The sequence below is a fragment of the Uloborus diversus genome, chromosome 8 (genome assembly GCF_026930045.1).
Source record: "Uloborus diversus isolate 005 chromosome 8, Udiv.v.3.1, whole genome shotgun sequence".
NCBI classification, from domain to species: Eukaryota; Metazoa; Arthropoda; class Arachnida; order Araneae; family Uloboridae; genus Uloborus; species Uloborus diversus.
Genome location: NC_072738.1, coordinates 46,508,301 through 46,523,778, shown reverse-complemented (window position 1 = coordinate 46,523,778; position 15,478 = coordinate 46,508,301). Strand labels below are relative to the sequence as shown.

At 34.3% G+C, this 15,478-nt stretch overlaps 2 protein-coding genes across 6 annotated transcripts in view; one reads left to right on the top strand and one right to left on the bottom strand.

The window, feature by feature from the left end:
• Positions 1–15,478, bottom strand: part of LOC129228172 (TGF-beta-activated kinase 1 and MAP3K7-binding protein 2-like) — a 303,446-nt gene that overhangs the window by 228,037 nt on the left and 59,931 nt on the right. The window lies entirely within an intron of this gene.
• Positions 12,240–15,478, top strand: part of LOC129228173 (protein toll-like) — a gene marked incomplete at its 3' end in the record, with an annotated part of 36,026 nt that continues 32,787 nt past the window's right edge. The window contains 1 exon segment of the mRNA XM_054862829.1: positions 12,240–12,345. Coding sequence (XP_054718804.1) covers positions 12,270–12,345 — 76 coding nt within the window.

The window sequence follows — 15,478 nt, the reverse complement described above, 5'->3', positions numbered from 1 at the left end:
AGTTGAACGAAGCCGTAGACTGTTTGATGGTATTTTGATAGTTGAAGTTGTAACCCTAACTCCAGTGGATTAACCCTAAACTCCAGTACGTGGCGTTCATTGTTGACCTTTTTTTCGTTTCTTCATTCCCCTGAAATGACACAATCTTACCAGTAAAGCAGTTAAGTGACCGGATCGAGTTCAGCCTTGTCACAATAAAGTCTTTCCTGCATGTTAATCATTACCAAAACATATTATCAAATTATAATGCTGTGGCGCGAGTTTCATCGTTGAAACCCGTGGGTTAGTCGATCATTGGCTATTATATATATATATGAGGATTTTTAGCCATCTATCTTTAGCTATCTTTATGGAAAAAATCAAGAAGTATGCGGTAGAGGGTTTCTACCCATTATTTGTGAATTAAAAAAAGCTTTTCGAAGACACCTAATGTATAAGTTGAGCGCCACTGTTTTGTCATTCTTTTACTGAAGTAAAAATGTGAAACTGTGTATGATTGTGATGAGTAGCCATTACATTATTTGTTTCATTAGTAACAAAATTTGATGATCTTGGAGATATCTCGGCTTTCCTTGCGTCCCACTTTGAACCCCTAATATAGGGGGAAATTACTTCAGGAAAATCCCGTAACAGCGAACAATTTTATTCACTGCAACGGGAGCTTCGTTATAATGGAATTCAAGCAATGTAGGGGCAATTTAATCAGAACTGAAAATTTACTTCCGTGAACCGGATATTTCATTGTATTGGTATTCGTAGTAACGGGACTTCATTGCATTGCCAATTCCTCCGAGACACAATTTTAAGCCTTTTTTTAGAGAAATGTTCCTTAAAGTAACTGTTCACTTACTATGATGTGTTCGTTCACTAGTCGAACGGCAAATTACCAGTAGCGATTCATTACCGATCAGTTAAAATTAATGGAAATAGTAAACGTCTGTGAAACAACAAAATGCATTAGTATTACTACAATACCTATAAGATGTCTTTCATTCGACATTGGTTTCTCAAAAGTATGAAATACAGGGTGTCCTGAAAAAGACTGTTTTTAAAAATTTATAACAGGAAAACGGTAAATGATAAAAAAAAATAATTCTTGGCGAAAATTCATGCGGTGGGTCGTAAATTTTTTCCGCCTCAGTTTCAAATTTTAGTTGAAAATTTTTCCAATAGAAGGCGCTGCAGGTAGTAAGTAAATCAGAAAAAAAATAGAAAACTACAACATAATTTTTCGAAAATAATGAACAAAAGAGCAAAACAATATTTTAAAACAATCGTCGGCTGTAATCCCATGTCGCAATCGGAGGAAAAATTGGCGAATTTCTATTCTTTTTTGTCTCACCAGATTACTATGTGCAGCGCTATCTATTGAAAAAAATTTTGAATTAAAATTTGGAACTCTCAGGGAAAACATTTAGGGCCCACCACATGAATTTTCTGCAAGAATTTGTTTTTTATCATTAACTGCTCTCCTGTTATAAATTTTTGAAAACAGTCAGTCTTTTTCAGGACACCCTGTATTTTATGTTATATAGTACAATTGAGGCAGTGAGAAGCAAAGGCATGTAAGTGACAAAATTAAAAATTTGGACATAACTAAGGATACTATATGAGGGGAGCTGATTTATTCGACATTTTGGTTCCAAAAGTGTCAGGGGACAAAATTAGTATTTGCACAAAGGCCTCTTTGCAGAAAACTGGTGCCCAAGCATTAAATGTGTTGCTTAATTGATGTTTGATTATTTTATTCTGTAAATGAAGAAGATTATTTTGAAACAAATCATAAACAAATAAGGTGTGAAAATGAGGTTCATTACAGTAAACATCCCCCGATACACTTTTGTTGAATTTGTAAACTAAGTTAACTTTCTAGATCTTCCTCAAGTGACATTTTACTCTACTTATCGTCATTTTTTTACGACATAGCAACCATCGAATATTATAACGTATTTATAAATACTAGAAACAAGGTTGGATCCATAGTTGTCCTGGAACCAAAATGTGGAATAAGTCGGCCTGTCCTTTTCAAGGGGTTCTAGATATAACCAGTCTAAATGGCGGGTGAATCTGTCCTATGATTTAGAATACTTTTAATGAAAGTTTACCTAGGATCTGCACTTAAATCGCGATTTACTCGAAACTTTAAATAGTTCGCTTACATCCCTTTGCTTCTCGCTGCCTCAATTTAAAATTCTGACAGCATAAGATTAATTTTTCACCGCCGGCAGTGAATGACCACTTATCTGGAATCCATATCTCAATAATATATCACTAAACACGTTAAAAATTCCATTTCAATGCCTTTTACAATAAATTTTCCTTGACAAATGAATGAAAAGTCCTCGTCTTAAAAAATGAATAGTAGAACTTTACTTCAAGAAAATAGTTTGCTTCAAAATTAAATTATTTTTCTGGGCTCAACTTCTGTTGTCGACTGAACAAGTTGAATATTCTGTACATTAGTTATTTATTATTTTATGGTTCACCTTTAAAAATATCGTTTGAAATTTTAAATCGAAAGCAATGAAGAAGTAAACAATAATGAAAGGAATGCCAAAAAAGGACACAGATGTTTTAACTAGTGAATTAATTGAATTAGCTGATGACAGTATTGGTAAACTTACATCAATCGTTGAATACGTGATAGTTTATTATGAAAATATTTATTTATCTAGTGCAATGGTTGCTGAAATAAACGGTTCTAATCATGATGCGAGTGATATGATGAAAAAGGGAAAAGAATATGTGATTAGGTTGCTATGATGAAAAATGGTAAAGAATATGTGACTTATTGTAGTGGATTTAAGGTGCTATCATGCAGTTGCAGACCAACAGAGAATCTAATACTACAAAGATACGGGGTGTATATGCAATGATTTTTTCTTTTTATATTGCCATGTTTATTTATCATTTACTATTCAATTATTATTACTGATCCACACTCATTAAAATTATTAAAGAGCCAAAAACAGTGTTATTTATTAAATGTTTTCTAATAATCGTATGTCAAAAATTGGACTTGAATTTCAATTCTAATGAAAAAGTTTTATATTGGCTACAATTCAAACATAGCCACAAACAGCCTTCAAACATGCCCACATAGCCACAACTAGGGAAAACTACACTTTGTCAGTTTAATTGATTATGCATTAATTATGCTGTTCATTTAATTGCTTATATGGTAAAATGCTTGTCAGAGAAGCTTAAACTAGGAAAACTAACACATATTTTATTGTTAAAGTGGGTCTACAAGAGGAACTTAGTGTCTTGGAACTTTTGCTTGGCCTTAAACTAGCCATAATTGGTGCACCTACCTTACTACAGCTGTGTTTTTTCTTTTCTTTAAACTCGTAAACCTTTGTACGATCTTTTTTTTTTTTTTTTTTTTGTTGTTGTTGTTGGAGGCCAAGGTTGGCGTAATTTTACGGGATCCGGACCGCCTCTACTGCGGCCCGTTTATGTGAGATTTTCTCCAAACATGGCACAGAGGTCCTTTGATGCTAAAGAATTCACATTGGGCAGTTTTCGTTCGCAATCGGAATCCCTTCCCCCTCCTACCGGGGGTTTCCTTTTTACGAATCCACGGTTTTCGTGGGATCTTTGCCAAATTTGGCACAGCGGTTCTTTGATGCTTAGGAATTTTCATAGGGAGTTTTTCGCCTATCTATGAGGGAGGGGGTGGGGTGCAAAAACACTCCACGGAGGTTTTCCTTATGCAAATCCAGTTTACGTCAGATTTTTGCATATTTTGCATAGAGGTCCCTTGATACTATAGATTTTATATATAGGGCAGTTTTCGTTCGCAATTGGACCTCCCCCCTCCCACCGAGGGTTTCCTTTTACGAATCCACAGTTTTCGTCGGATCTTTGTCATATTTGGATCATCGATTCTTTGACGCTTAGGAATTTTCATAGGGAGTTTTTCGCCTACCGATGAGGGAGGGGGGCGGGTGAAAACACCCCGGAGGTTCTCCTTATGCAAATCCAATTTACGTCGGATTTCTGCAAAAATTTTCAGACAGATCCTTTGATGCTCAAAAATTCACTTAGGGTAGTTTTCGTTTGCAATGGGAGCCACCGTCCCTCCTACATGGGATTTCTTTATACAAATCCAGTTTTCGTCGGATCTTTTCCAAATTTGGCACAGCGGTTCTTTGATGGTCAGGAATTGTCATAGGGGTTTTCGCCTACTTATGAGGAAAGGGGGGAGGGAGGGTGAGAATACACCCCACGAGGGGTTTTCCTTATGAAAATTCAGTTTTCGTCGGACTTTTTCCAAACATGGCGCAGAGATTCTTTGATACTCAGGAACTCACATAAGTTTTTTCTTATCAAAATGGAGTGTAAGGGGACCACCTTGGGGGGTTTTGCTAGAAAATTCAGAATGATTACGAAAAAATCCAATGATGTCTTAATTTAAATTTTGAGTCATAAATTTGTGCTTTCTACAAATTGACGGGAAATGTTTGTGCTATTTTTTCCCCTCCTTTTCTAAACCTGATTGTAAAACGTGTGTCATTAGACGAAACTTTTATTTTCGAGGTAGACCGTGCAACGTCGGGAAACGTAGCTAGTGACAGCAGCTAGTGTATAAATCAAAAGTATATTTCATAGTTCTGGGAGCTTAATGGGTGTATGGTGTGAAAATTTCCAAAATTTATAGCTGCATTCTTTAAAGATTCATTATTAGTATTTTACTCAATGTTACTCAACTAAGAAGTAAAAATTCTTAAAGTAAGAGCTATTAAATGACTAAAACAAACTATTTAAGACGTCAATACGAAATACATTCAAATTATTGAGACTGCTCAAATTGAAAGATTTAAACAAAATATTGAATTGAATATTTAAAACTTGCATATCGGCTACTAAACTGCATTTATGCCGTATTTCATGATTGTGGCTCTAATTCTTCTAGGAGCATATATATATATATTTTTTTTGCGACAGAGTGTATTATTAGCTTCAACTACCATTACTTGTCGACTACCATTAACTATTTTTTCTTCGTTGCCGTACAAAAACCGTCTTCCTTTCCATTCGTTTAGTGCAAACCGCATCTTTTTATCTTTATTCGTTTTCGAATTATTCATTTCTAAAGTTAGTCCTGACTTTTAGATTACCCGGTATACTAATATTATAAAGAGAGGGGGAGAGCGAATTCTGTATGTTTATGCAGATTGTCCAGCGAAGGACTACCTGATTTGAAAATTAAATTTCTCGAAAACAAAGGACGATATTGGAATAAAATAAACGGTGTTTTTATTGTGAAGCCCATGAAAATTATGTACAGAAACTTAGAAACTAGTAACAAAAATTTCCAACAGATGGCGCTGCACGTTGTAATTACTCCAGAAATCGGTATAAATACTGCTGCGAAGGAGTAAAGCCTCAGAGGTAGACATTATCAGCCAATCGCATCGCAGCACTATTTAAGGGGACTTTATTGAAATTACAGCGCGCATCGCCACCTGTTGGAAATTTTTGTTATTAATTCCCATGTTTCTGGACATAATTTTTATGGGTTTCACAATGAACATACGGTTTATTTTCTTCCAATATCGTTTGAATTTTGAAATCAAAGAGTCCTTCGCCGGACACCCTGTATGTATCGGGTAATCTCTGGAACCACTGCACCTATTTGAAAAACTCCTTCATTATATGAAAGTTGGAGTCTTACTGAGTGACATAGACTATAAATTATGCATTAATGCCTTTAAACTAATTTTTTGAACTAAAATTATTACCATCGGCACCAGTTTATTTTCCGGACTGTTTTGTTGTTATATACGCAAATACCGATACTTACTGCCTATGGGATGTAGGCTTCTCGTATTGCAATTTTCTAATATTTAATTGATTTGCGTCATAAGACTCGGGATTAAAGAGTTGTGCTTTGTACGCCCCCTTAAAGTTAAACGAACGACCGACTGACTGAAAATGTCTGGCAAAAAAGTTCTTTTCGAGCTGCAAACAGAGATTTGATTACATGAGAAAGGAGAGAAAAAAATGTCAGCTTAAGAACCATCAAACGCTTTACATGAATGTGAGACCGTGTTTCAGGAAGTTGTATCGTACGTATTCCGGGATCTCTTTTGGGGTTTTATATTCATACTAAAATGAAAATGAAAAACATCTGCTAATGAATTTATTTAGTTTAGAAAGATCTTGTGAAACATTAACGAACAAAGGACATTCCATACAGGGCTGCGGAGTCGAAGGGAAAATAATCGACTCCGACTTCGGGATTTGAAAACCACCGACTCCGACTCCTCCTTTTTCCCCTTATAGAAAGGGGAGAAAAAAATCCTAAACAAATATTGAAATATTCGTTTCTTTTAAGAAGTTTTCCCGCCGTACTTTATTGTAAACAAACAAAGATGCATGCAACCTTAGAAATCCAATTTGAAAGTTTAAGTTTTCCAATAGTTGAGATTTTTAGAGTGATTACACAAAACTTAATTTAAAAAAAAAATGTATATTTTCTTTAAATAAATCTAATTGGGTGTGACAAGGTCAAAAAAAGAAAAAGAAAAGAAAAAAAATTGTATAGTCAATGATTAAATGAAATAATCGAGATAAAAACTTCGAAATTAGACAAAACAAAGTTTTAACGACAATAGTGAAAGAACATATCTATCACAATGAAACAAAAAAATATCTTTTTTACAAAATGGACATTTTTTTTTGAACAATGAAAGCAAATTAGAAAACTGTTGCAACAGAAAGTAAACAATAATGGATAAAATGATGATTATATCGCTAATCCTAATCTATACTAATATTATAAAGAGAGAAAGCGGATATATTGTATGCTTATACAGGGTGTTCAGTGAAAGACTGTCCGATTTAAGAGTTAAATTCTCGAAAATAAAGGACAATATTGTAATAAAATAAACGGTATGTTAATCGTAAACCCATAAAAATCATGTAAAGAAACTCGGAAATTAGTAACTGTTTGTGCAATAGAAGTCCCATAATTAGTGCTGCGAAGGGGTAGGCGTTTCAGCAGTATTTTAGTGCCACTAAGCCTCTCAGAGGTACACACATTTTCGCTAGAAATTATCATCCAACCAGCATTATTTATGGAGACTTTCTTGCAGTTAAAGCGTGTAGCGCCATCTGTTGTCAGTTTTTCCTACTAATTTTTTGGTTTTTCTGCGTGACTTTTATATATTTCACAATAAACGTACCGTTTATTTTAGTCCAATATCGTCCTTTGTTTTCGAGATATTTAATTTTGAGATCAGGGAGTCATTTGCTGTAACCCTGAAATCTCTGGAACCACTGCACTTATTTGAAAAATTCCTTCACTATATGAAAAGTGTAGTCTTACTGAGTGACATAGGTTATAAATGATGCATTAAAGCGAGTTTACAAACGTAGAAAATTGCAGTTTTGCAATGCTCAGGAGTCCCTTTAGCTCTTACTGCACTGCGAGTTGGAACAAATTATTTTGAAACCCGGGGAAGGGGTGCGTTTTATTCCAAAGGCGTTTTTAATCTGTTTCTTTCTAATTGACCGTTTAAATCTTTGCGATCAAATAAGATTGCGAACCAATCTTCGAGGGTTGGTGAGCGTCAGTGAGCAGGGGGCGGACCCCCCTAGCTTAATATAAATTTAAAACAAATAGGGTGTATAAATGAAGTTCATTACAGTAAATATTTCCCGATGCAGTTTTGTTTTTTTTTTTTTTTCTTTTGTGAAGTGAGTTATTTTTCTAGATTCACCTTAAGTGACATTTTACTCATCTTATCATCAGTTATTTTACGATATAGCAACCAGCAAATATTATAACGTAATTTATAAATACTAGAAACAAGGTTAGATTCAAAGATGTCTTGGAACCAAAATGTCAGGTAAGCCGACCTGTCTTTTTCAAGGGGTTTTAGATAAACCATAATTGACTCGAAGTGCAACGGTTTTTCGTTTTCTTTTTTTTTTCAGAGTAAATGATGGTATTATCACCATTTCAATAGATTAAAAGTAACGTATAAACGAAACGTTACAATTTGATGTAATGTTACTTTTAAGTGTATTAAACGTGTTTAATAATGGACAGATATCAAGATATATTTTTTTTTCTTTATTAGATTTCCAACTTTTTCCAAACTGCATATCTATTGTTGCACTATCAAAAACAAAACTGCTTCTTTTGCCCGCCACATACACGCTTTTCATTTCAGATAATCTAGAAACATTACTGATAACAAAAAAAAATGTATTAATGTTGAGTTATGATTTCACAAATAGAATATCAAAGATTTACTTCAACTTTTATTATTTTCCGTTGATGGAAGTACTGCATCAAGTTTCATGATAACTGTGTTGCACTTTCGTTTTCAACATAGAAATGAGCGAAGCGTCAGATCGTCGACGATATGTTTTAATGCAAGATCATTTGTTTTCACTCAGAAATCAGATTTATTAAACTTCACTTATTAAGATGATGATGCTAACAAGGTGGTGGCATTATTAATAAAACTGATGACGTTGCTAGTGAAGACATGCATGAGATTAACAAAGCTGATAAAGTTGCTGAACAAGATTCGGAAAGTGGTTTTTCAAGTTGAAGTTTCAATTTACTTTTACATAGTGCCGTTATTTACTAAATTTAATGTCGTAGTGCTGGTGAAGTTATTGACTAAATTTATGTGAATCTGGTGCCGTAACTTGTTATGCTGATCACGTTGTTTACAAAACTAAGGACATCATTTGTTGAGCGGTTGTTATGTTTTAATTCCCGTACTTTGACTTGATGCCAGTTAACTGTACTGAGAGAAAAAAAAATGATGCTGAGGACTGCAAAATCTAACGAAACTTAACAACGGAAATGAGTGGAACTTCCAATCATTGAAAGTACGTTTGATTGAACTATCATTTATTTTACACTCAGAAGGAAATCGTATTGCTTAATGAATTGATGATGTAGTTCATTAAGACAGTCATGCTTCTTGCAAAAGCCGCGGAGATATTTATAAAACTGTTGACATTCTTTGCCAAAATCTAAATGCTATTTCCGAAATTACTTAAAGTTGTCTAACAATTTACTTTGTTTATACCGTTGATTCTTTAATTTACAAAGCTGATGTCGTTATTTCTTAAATTGATTGTCCTAAGTTGATGTAATTTGTTATGCTAATCACGTTGCAGTTGTCAAGTTAGCTAACTGGGCCGTTGATGCTGAGGACTTCAATCTCCAATCAAACTTCACGATAGAAATGAATGAAACTTACAGTTATCGGTGACACGTTTGACAGTAACATCATCTGTTTTAGACTCAGAAATAAATCTTAAATCAGCAAATTGATTGATGCATTAATTTACCAAGCTGATGTCGTTACTTACTAAGTTGGTATCGTAGTGTTAAGTTGATGGAGCAAATTTGTTACGCTGATCATGTTGTTGCTGTCATGTCAGTTAACTGAAACTGCTGAGGACTAATATCTACAACAAAACTTCGAAATGACAATGTGAAGTATTCGATCTAATACAAAGAAATATGAACCGAACAGCCTACTTTTTGGTTATAGTAAACTTAGTTGGAGTCACGCGTGGAAATCTCTGCCCAAACAGCAAGGAATGCAAATGTGAAGAAGCTGCTGACAGGATCTCAGTAAACTGCGGCATGGTGGATGACTTAAACGTTCTTCGGCACGTATTTCACGAAGAACTACAAGGAAGACCTCTACGGTCCGTAAAAGTTATTAAGTGTTCAGCTCAAAATTTTTCTTCTGATCTGTTTGCAAATACCAGCATCCAATCAATTTCTCTGCATTGTCCCCTCGAAAACATAGACGAAAACTCCTTCCGCTTTGTAGATTCCTTGAATTGGCTGGATATTGTCTACTCAAAATTTCCTGAAATACCGACTGGGGCTCAAAATTTGCCAGAATTGAGGACTTTTATGTTTAGGGACGGATATTTGGAAAAGATTAGCTTAGAGTTTATGAGTATGCCTCTCTTAAGTAAAATCACATTGACACACAACCAGATTGAGATAATATCTGAGAATGCTTTTTCAAACAACCCGAATCTCCAAGTTTTGCACTTATCTCACAACAAAATCAGTTTCATCCATGCAGACACGTTTATCAACTGCCAAAATTTACTCGTGGTGCATCTAGAAGAAAACAATATTCGCAAGATCACGGGAGTATTCAGGACCGAGTTTATTAAGGTAAATAATAAATACAGCAAAAACGAGTTTCAGAAGAACTTTTTAGGCAATTGTTTATATGTTTCATTACTGTTTTATATTTTCATTTACAACTTAATTATTTTAATTTATTTTTTTAATTTCTATTCTTTGTGTAATAGTTCTTATCATTTTATTTTTCATTTATTTCGTTTCATTTACTTATTAGTTATTTCCATTTCAAATTGTTATTTTAAGTCTATCTTATTATCTCTATATATTAAAAAAAAAGTAACGTCAAAGAAATTTTGATAGGAAGTCTGCGGTGGGCCTACGCTCAGGAGACCCCATTTTGTACAAAATTACTTCAAGTGCTGGGGGGTTGCAGCAGGGTTTGTTTGTTTTTTTAATTTCGAATTAATTTTTTGTAATTCATTTTCTTTTAACTAAAATTTCACATAATTCCGAATTAAAGGGATGAGAGATTTCCCACACACCTTAACATTTCATTTCATTTGAAAGAGATTTTGCTTCTGCATCAAATAAAGCTTGTTCCAATTTCATCAATCAATTAGAATAGCAGATATAAGGGTTTCGACTTCAGCGAAAAGTCCTAGGCTCAACAGAATTAAAGCCAGGATCTAAAAAGCAAAATATATTGCTAGAGACTACGAATTGGGAAGCGACTTCTGAAACGTAAAAAAGTGCCGTTTTGCAATGCTCAGGATCCCCTTAAGTACCTGTAGTTACAAGTTAGTTTGTAATTTGGGAAAGGGGGGCTCTTCTTTCTAATTAAGGCATCAATATCAGAAACTCTGAAACAACAAGAGTTCTTTCAGAGCTGAATGAAAAGCATCAGAGAGTTGGGAACATACAGAAAACGGAGCAATTATTAGTCAGTTAATACCGTTTTCGGTTGTTTTTTAAGTGTTTAGGCTTCATTTAATTTTGCAGAATTTTCCACCAGTATTTAAAATAATTTCATGCGCACTAAATGTACTTCACTTATTACTGAAGTACATTGCTCTTTGGCTGGATATGTAGCGTAAAATTGAAAGCTAAATGTGCTCTTGTTGAAGTTCCAATTCTGAGCAGTCGTCAGCGCTAACGGATAAAAAATACTTTTAACACAGTCGAACCATATTAAAACCATCTCAAAGGGCCTTGAAGATTAATTCGTCTTAACCAAAAAACAACAGAAAATTAGATGGGAATTGTCATTATAGTTCGCCTTAACAGTTATCCGTTTTAAGGTGTGTTCGAGGTTCGACTCTGTTAAGCTTTTCTGAAAATGATACTGAATAATTGCTTTTATACTTTCGTTTTTAATTTTCAGGACATAAACTTGAGGAAAAATGATCTTCTGTCTCTAAACGGTGCCTTCAAAAGCTACATGGAGGTTGAAAATCTTAATTTTGGAGAAAATTCGAACATCGCTCTTCTATCCGATTACACATTTTCTAGTAACATTCGCTACTTAAAATCACTGTACTTGGACAGATGCGAGCTAACTGAAATTCCCACTCGACTTCTGAAACCGCTCACAGATTTGGTTACAATTGACCTAAGTTTCAATAAACTAACAACAATACCAGAAGGCTTCTTTTACAATCTTTACAATCTACGTCAAATATATCTGCAATACAACAAAATACAAACTCTGTCAAATATCTTCAACGAAAACAATCATTTGGAAGAAATATTCCTCTATGGGAATGAAATAATTTCTTTGCAAGGTGTCTTTGCCAATCTTCCTTCAATACAAATCATACATTTAGCATGCAACAACATAGAAGTCATCCACCAAGAAGATTTCTCTTCGTGCACCAAACTCCAGTCACTTAACTTAAGAGACAACAATATTCAGTATCTTGAGAAAGGAGCGTTTTTACGCCAAGGGAAACTTCAAAATTTAACGTTAGAAAAAAATCGTATAAGAAGTTTGAACGGATCAATCCAAAATCTTCACGATTTGCAGCAGTTAAATGTGAGAAACAATTTGCTTACTGTTATAGATGAAAAAGAACTGTACAATTTGCCTTCCCTTACGCATATAAAACTACAAAATAATCGACTGTATAATGTCGATGGGGCATTCAGAAGTTTACCAAGTTTAGTTTCACTTCAATTGATGAAAAATAGGCTGAACATTTTGTCAAGAAGAACATTCCCGCCAGAAATTAAACTGAAAGAATTAACCTTGACAGGTAAGAAAATGTATAGGGTGTCAAGCGAAGGACTCTCTGATTTCAAAATTAAATATCTCGAAAACAAAGGACAATATTTCAATAGAATAAACGGTATGTTTATTGGGAAACCCTTAAAAATCATGAACTGAAACTTAGAAATTATTAACAAAAATTGCCAGCAAGTAGCGCAGCACGCTGTAACTACAATAGAAGTCCCCTTAAATAGTCTGGAAGGGTTTGGACTATAATTTCTGGCGAAAGTATTAGTGCCTCTGAGAGGCTTAGTGTCACTACACTACTGCTGAAACGCCCAACCCCTTCGCAGCACTATTTATGAGGACTTCTATTGATATTACAGCCTGCAGCTTCACCTACTGATGGTTTTCTTTACTAATTTCCCAAGTTTCTGTGCATGATTTTTATGGGTTTCACCATAATTTTACAGTTTATTCTATTCCAATAATGTCCTTTGTTTTCGAGATATTTAATTTTGAAATCAGGGAGTCCTTCGCTAGACACCCTGTATTTACCATATTTTTAACTGAATATTCTTTGTTATTTATGTCATTAATAATTGTAAGAAAATTCTGAAAATTCACAGATAATTTTCGGTCAACGTTTCGGGATTTCACAGGTTTTATCAATTTATCAATTCCTGGATAAAGCAAGCATCTTTATCAAAAAGGTTCCTGTGTTGCCACAAGTTGCAATTGAACTGCCATCATCACGATGACGGTACATTTAAATTGACGGAGTTTCTAATGGAAGCGACATGTCTATCTCTAGTCTCTGCAGCTTTGCAAATATGATACATGATGTTTATGCTTAAGAGTTGTCATGGTCAGTCCTGGTTTTTGCAAGATATGTTACTGGCAGAAACTGAACGTAATATTTTTCCGAAACGTTTCTGATTTGTTGTTACAGTGAATTATCATATTTCCAATTCAACAGAAGTCAAAAATACTTGTGATTGTTTAAAAGTTTTCCATGTTGTCATACCTTTCATTTAATAGTTCAACTACACTGTAAAAACGATTCAGAAACGTTCCTGGAAAATTATAGGCTGCTGATGTGCCCAATTTCTACGAGTAACATGTCTTGCAAAAACCTGGAACGTTTTCCGCTTAAAGTTAGTTACCTTTCTGAAATTATCCTTGAAACTTCCTGAAAAATTGGGAAATCTCCCCTGTTAAAGCCAGTCATGTCTCGGCAACCGTCTAGAAAAATATAGTAGGTTTAATATACTTGATTAGAACTCGCCCGATATTCTAAGAAAGTTCCTTCCAGAAGCATTTGAGCAACCATAGCCAACATTGTAGGTAAGAACGAGGCATATCCCTTACCTGCAATTGCTATAACAATCCAGTAACTTAATGGCTCTCACTGAAATTGCAATTGCTATAACAATCCAGTAACTTAATAGCTCTCACTGAAAGCTTAGTCGAATTGGGCAGGCCTTAAACAAATAAAGGCAGATACACTTAATAAAAACGCTCTTTCATTCTTTAAACTGGTAGCTAAAAACATTTTTCGCAATAGTAAACGGTGTGCATTTGTGCAACTTATAGCAATTCAGGAAAAAAATTTGCGAAAATACTTGATTTTACGGGGAAATAGGTGAAAACTTTTTAAATACTGAAACGTTCCACGGAAATAACCAGCATCGTTTCGGAATTTTTTTTACAGTATATGCTCTGAAAATAATGAATTTTTTACATAAGTACTATCTAGTGAACTTTAGCTGCAAACATCTTCATTGGAAAGAAGTTGCAATAACGAAATGGTGCTTATGGTAATCACCACTTAGTAAAAGAAGTTACATTGGTGGAATGTGAATCACCAATAACATTATAGCAGATAGCGCTATAGTCGGAAAAAAACATTGGGGGGTAAATATCACGGTTGTCTAGTTTTTGGTAGGCCAAAAAGAACTTAGTTTAGATTACTTATCCCGCCTTTAATTCAAAAAGTAGACTTTAATTTTCTTTAAAAGATAGTTCCAAACTTGTTAATTTCAAATTTGTGTTGTTTTTGCAATTTTAAGCAGAATATTTCCAGGTACGGGCCACTCCCCCTCCCCTCTACAGCAGTGTTTACAGTTAAATTTTGCTAGATATAACCAATTTCTTTTATTGATTTTCATTGAACTTTATTTTTTTAAGTGTGCTTCAATTCCTAGTTTAACTAAACTAACAAGATGACTTATTATATAAAAGAGGATCCATGGTTTCGTAAATGATTAAAAGCGAGGAGATCCCCTTGATTACAACCGTTTTATTAAATACCACAGTCTAATAATGGGTAGCTAACGTGCCCAATCCCTGCGAGTAACATATCTTGCAAAAAAAAAGGATTTTTTTACGATAAAACTCAGTAATCTTCCTGAAATTATCCTGGAACCAGAATTGGATTTACTATAACAGCTTAGCACCCTCCTGATTTACCAAGAAAGCTCCAAAAGCATTACTACAAACATACTAAGACCTGCATTTCTCGCACAACTTCGAAATCCATAGACTTATGCGCTCTCAATGAGTGCTTAGTCGATATGGACGGACAGTAAACGTACTGAAACCGATACACTAAACAAATACGCTCAGTCAATCTTTAAACTGGGGGCAAAAAATATTTTTCACAACAGTGGGAAGTATGCATTTGTGCAACTTGTAGCAATTCCGAAAACGTTTTGACAAACACAAGAAGTGGATAAAAACCTTTGAAATCCAGAAACGTTCCACATAAATAATTAGTAACATTTCGGTATTTTTTTAGTGTGCAGGACAACTTTATTCCCGAAAGTTAGAGCAAAGCAAAAGGCTGCTGAATATTTCCTGAAACTTAGGAGTCTATGTATATTTACTCATTCGGAACGTTTCCGCAAGCATTATTCAATGTCTAATGAATGGTATTAGGGCTACGAGTAGCAAAGGGATATTGTGAAAAAAGAGAAATCTTGAGTAAAACGAGTGTAAGTTTCAAAATATACGAAGACAGCTATTTAAATGTTCTTTTCAAATTAATTTGAATACCAGCACCGCTCAAAATAGTCATTAACTTCTACTGAAAAGTAAATTTAAAGGGGAAAAGAAAACAGATTTACGCATTCTCTATAGCTTCAAATTCTTTGTTTTTTCACTTACATCCTCTTGTT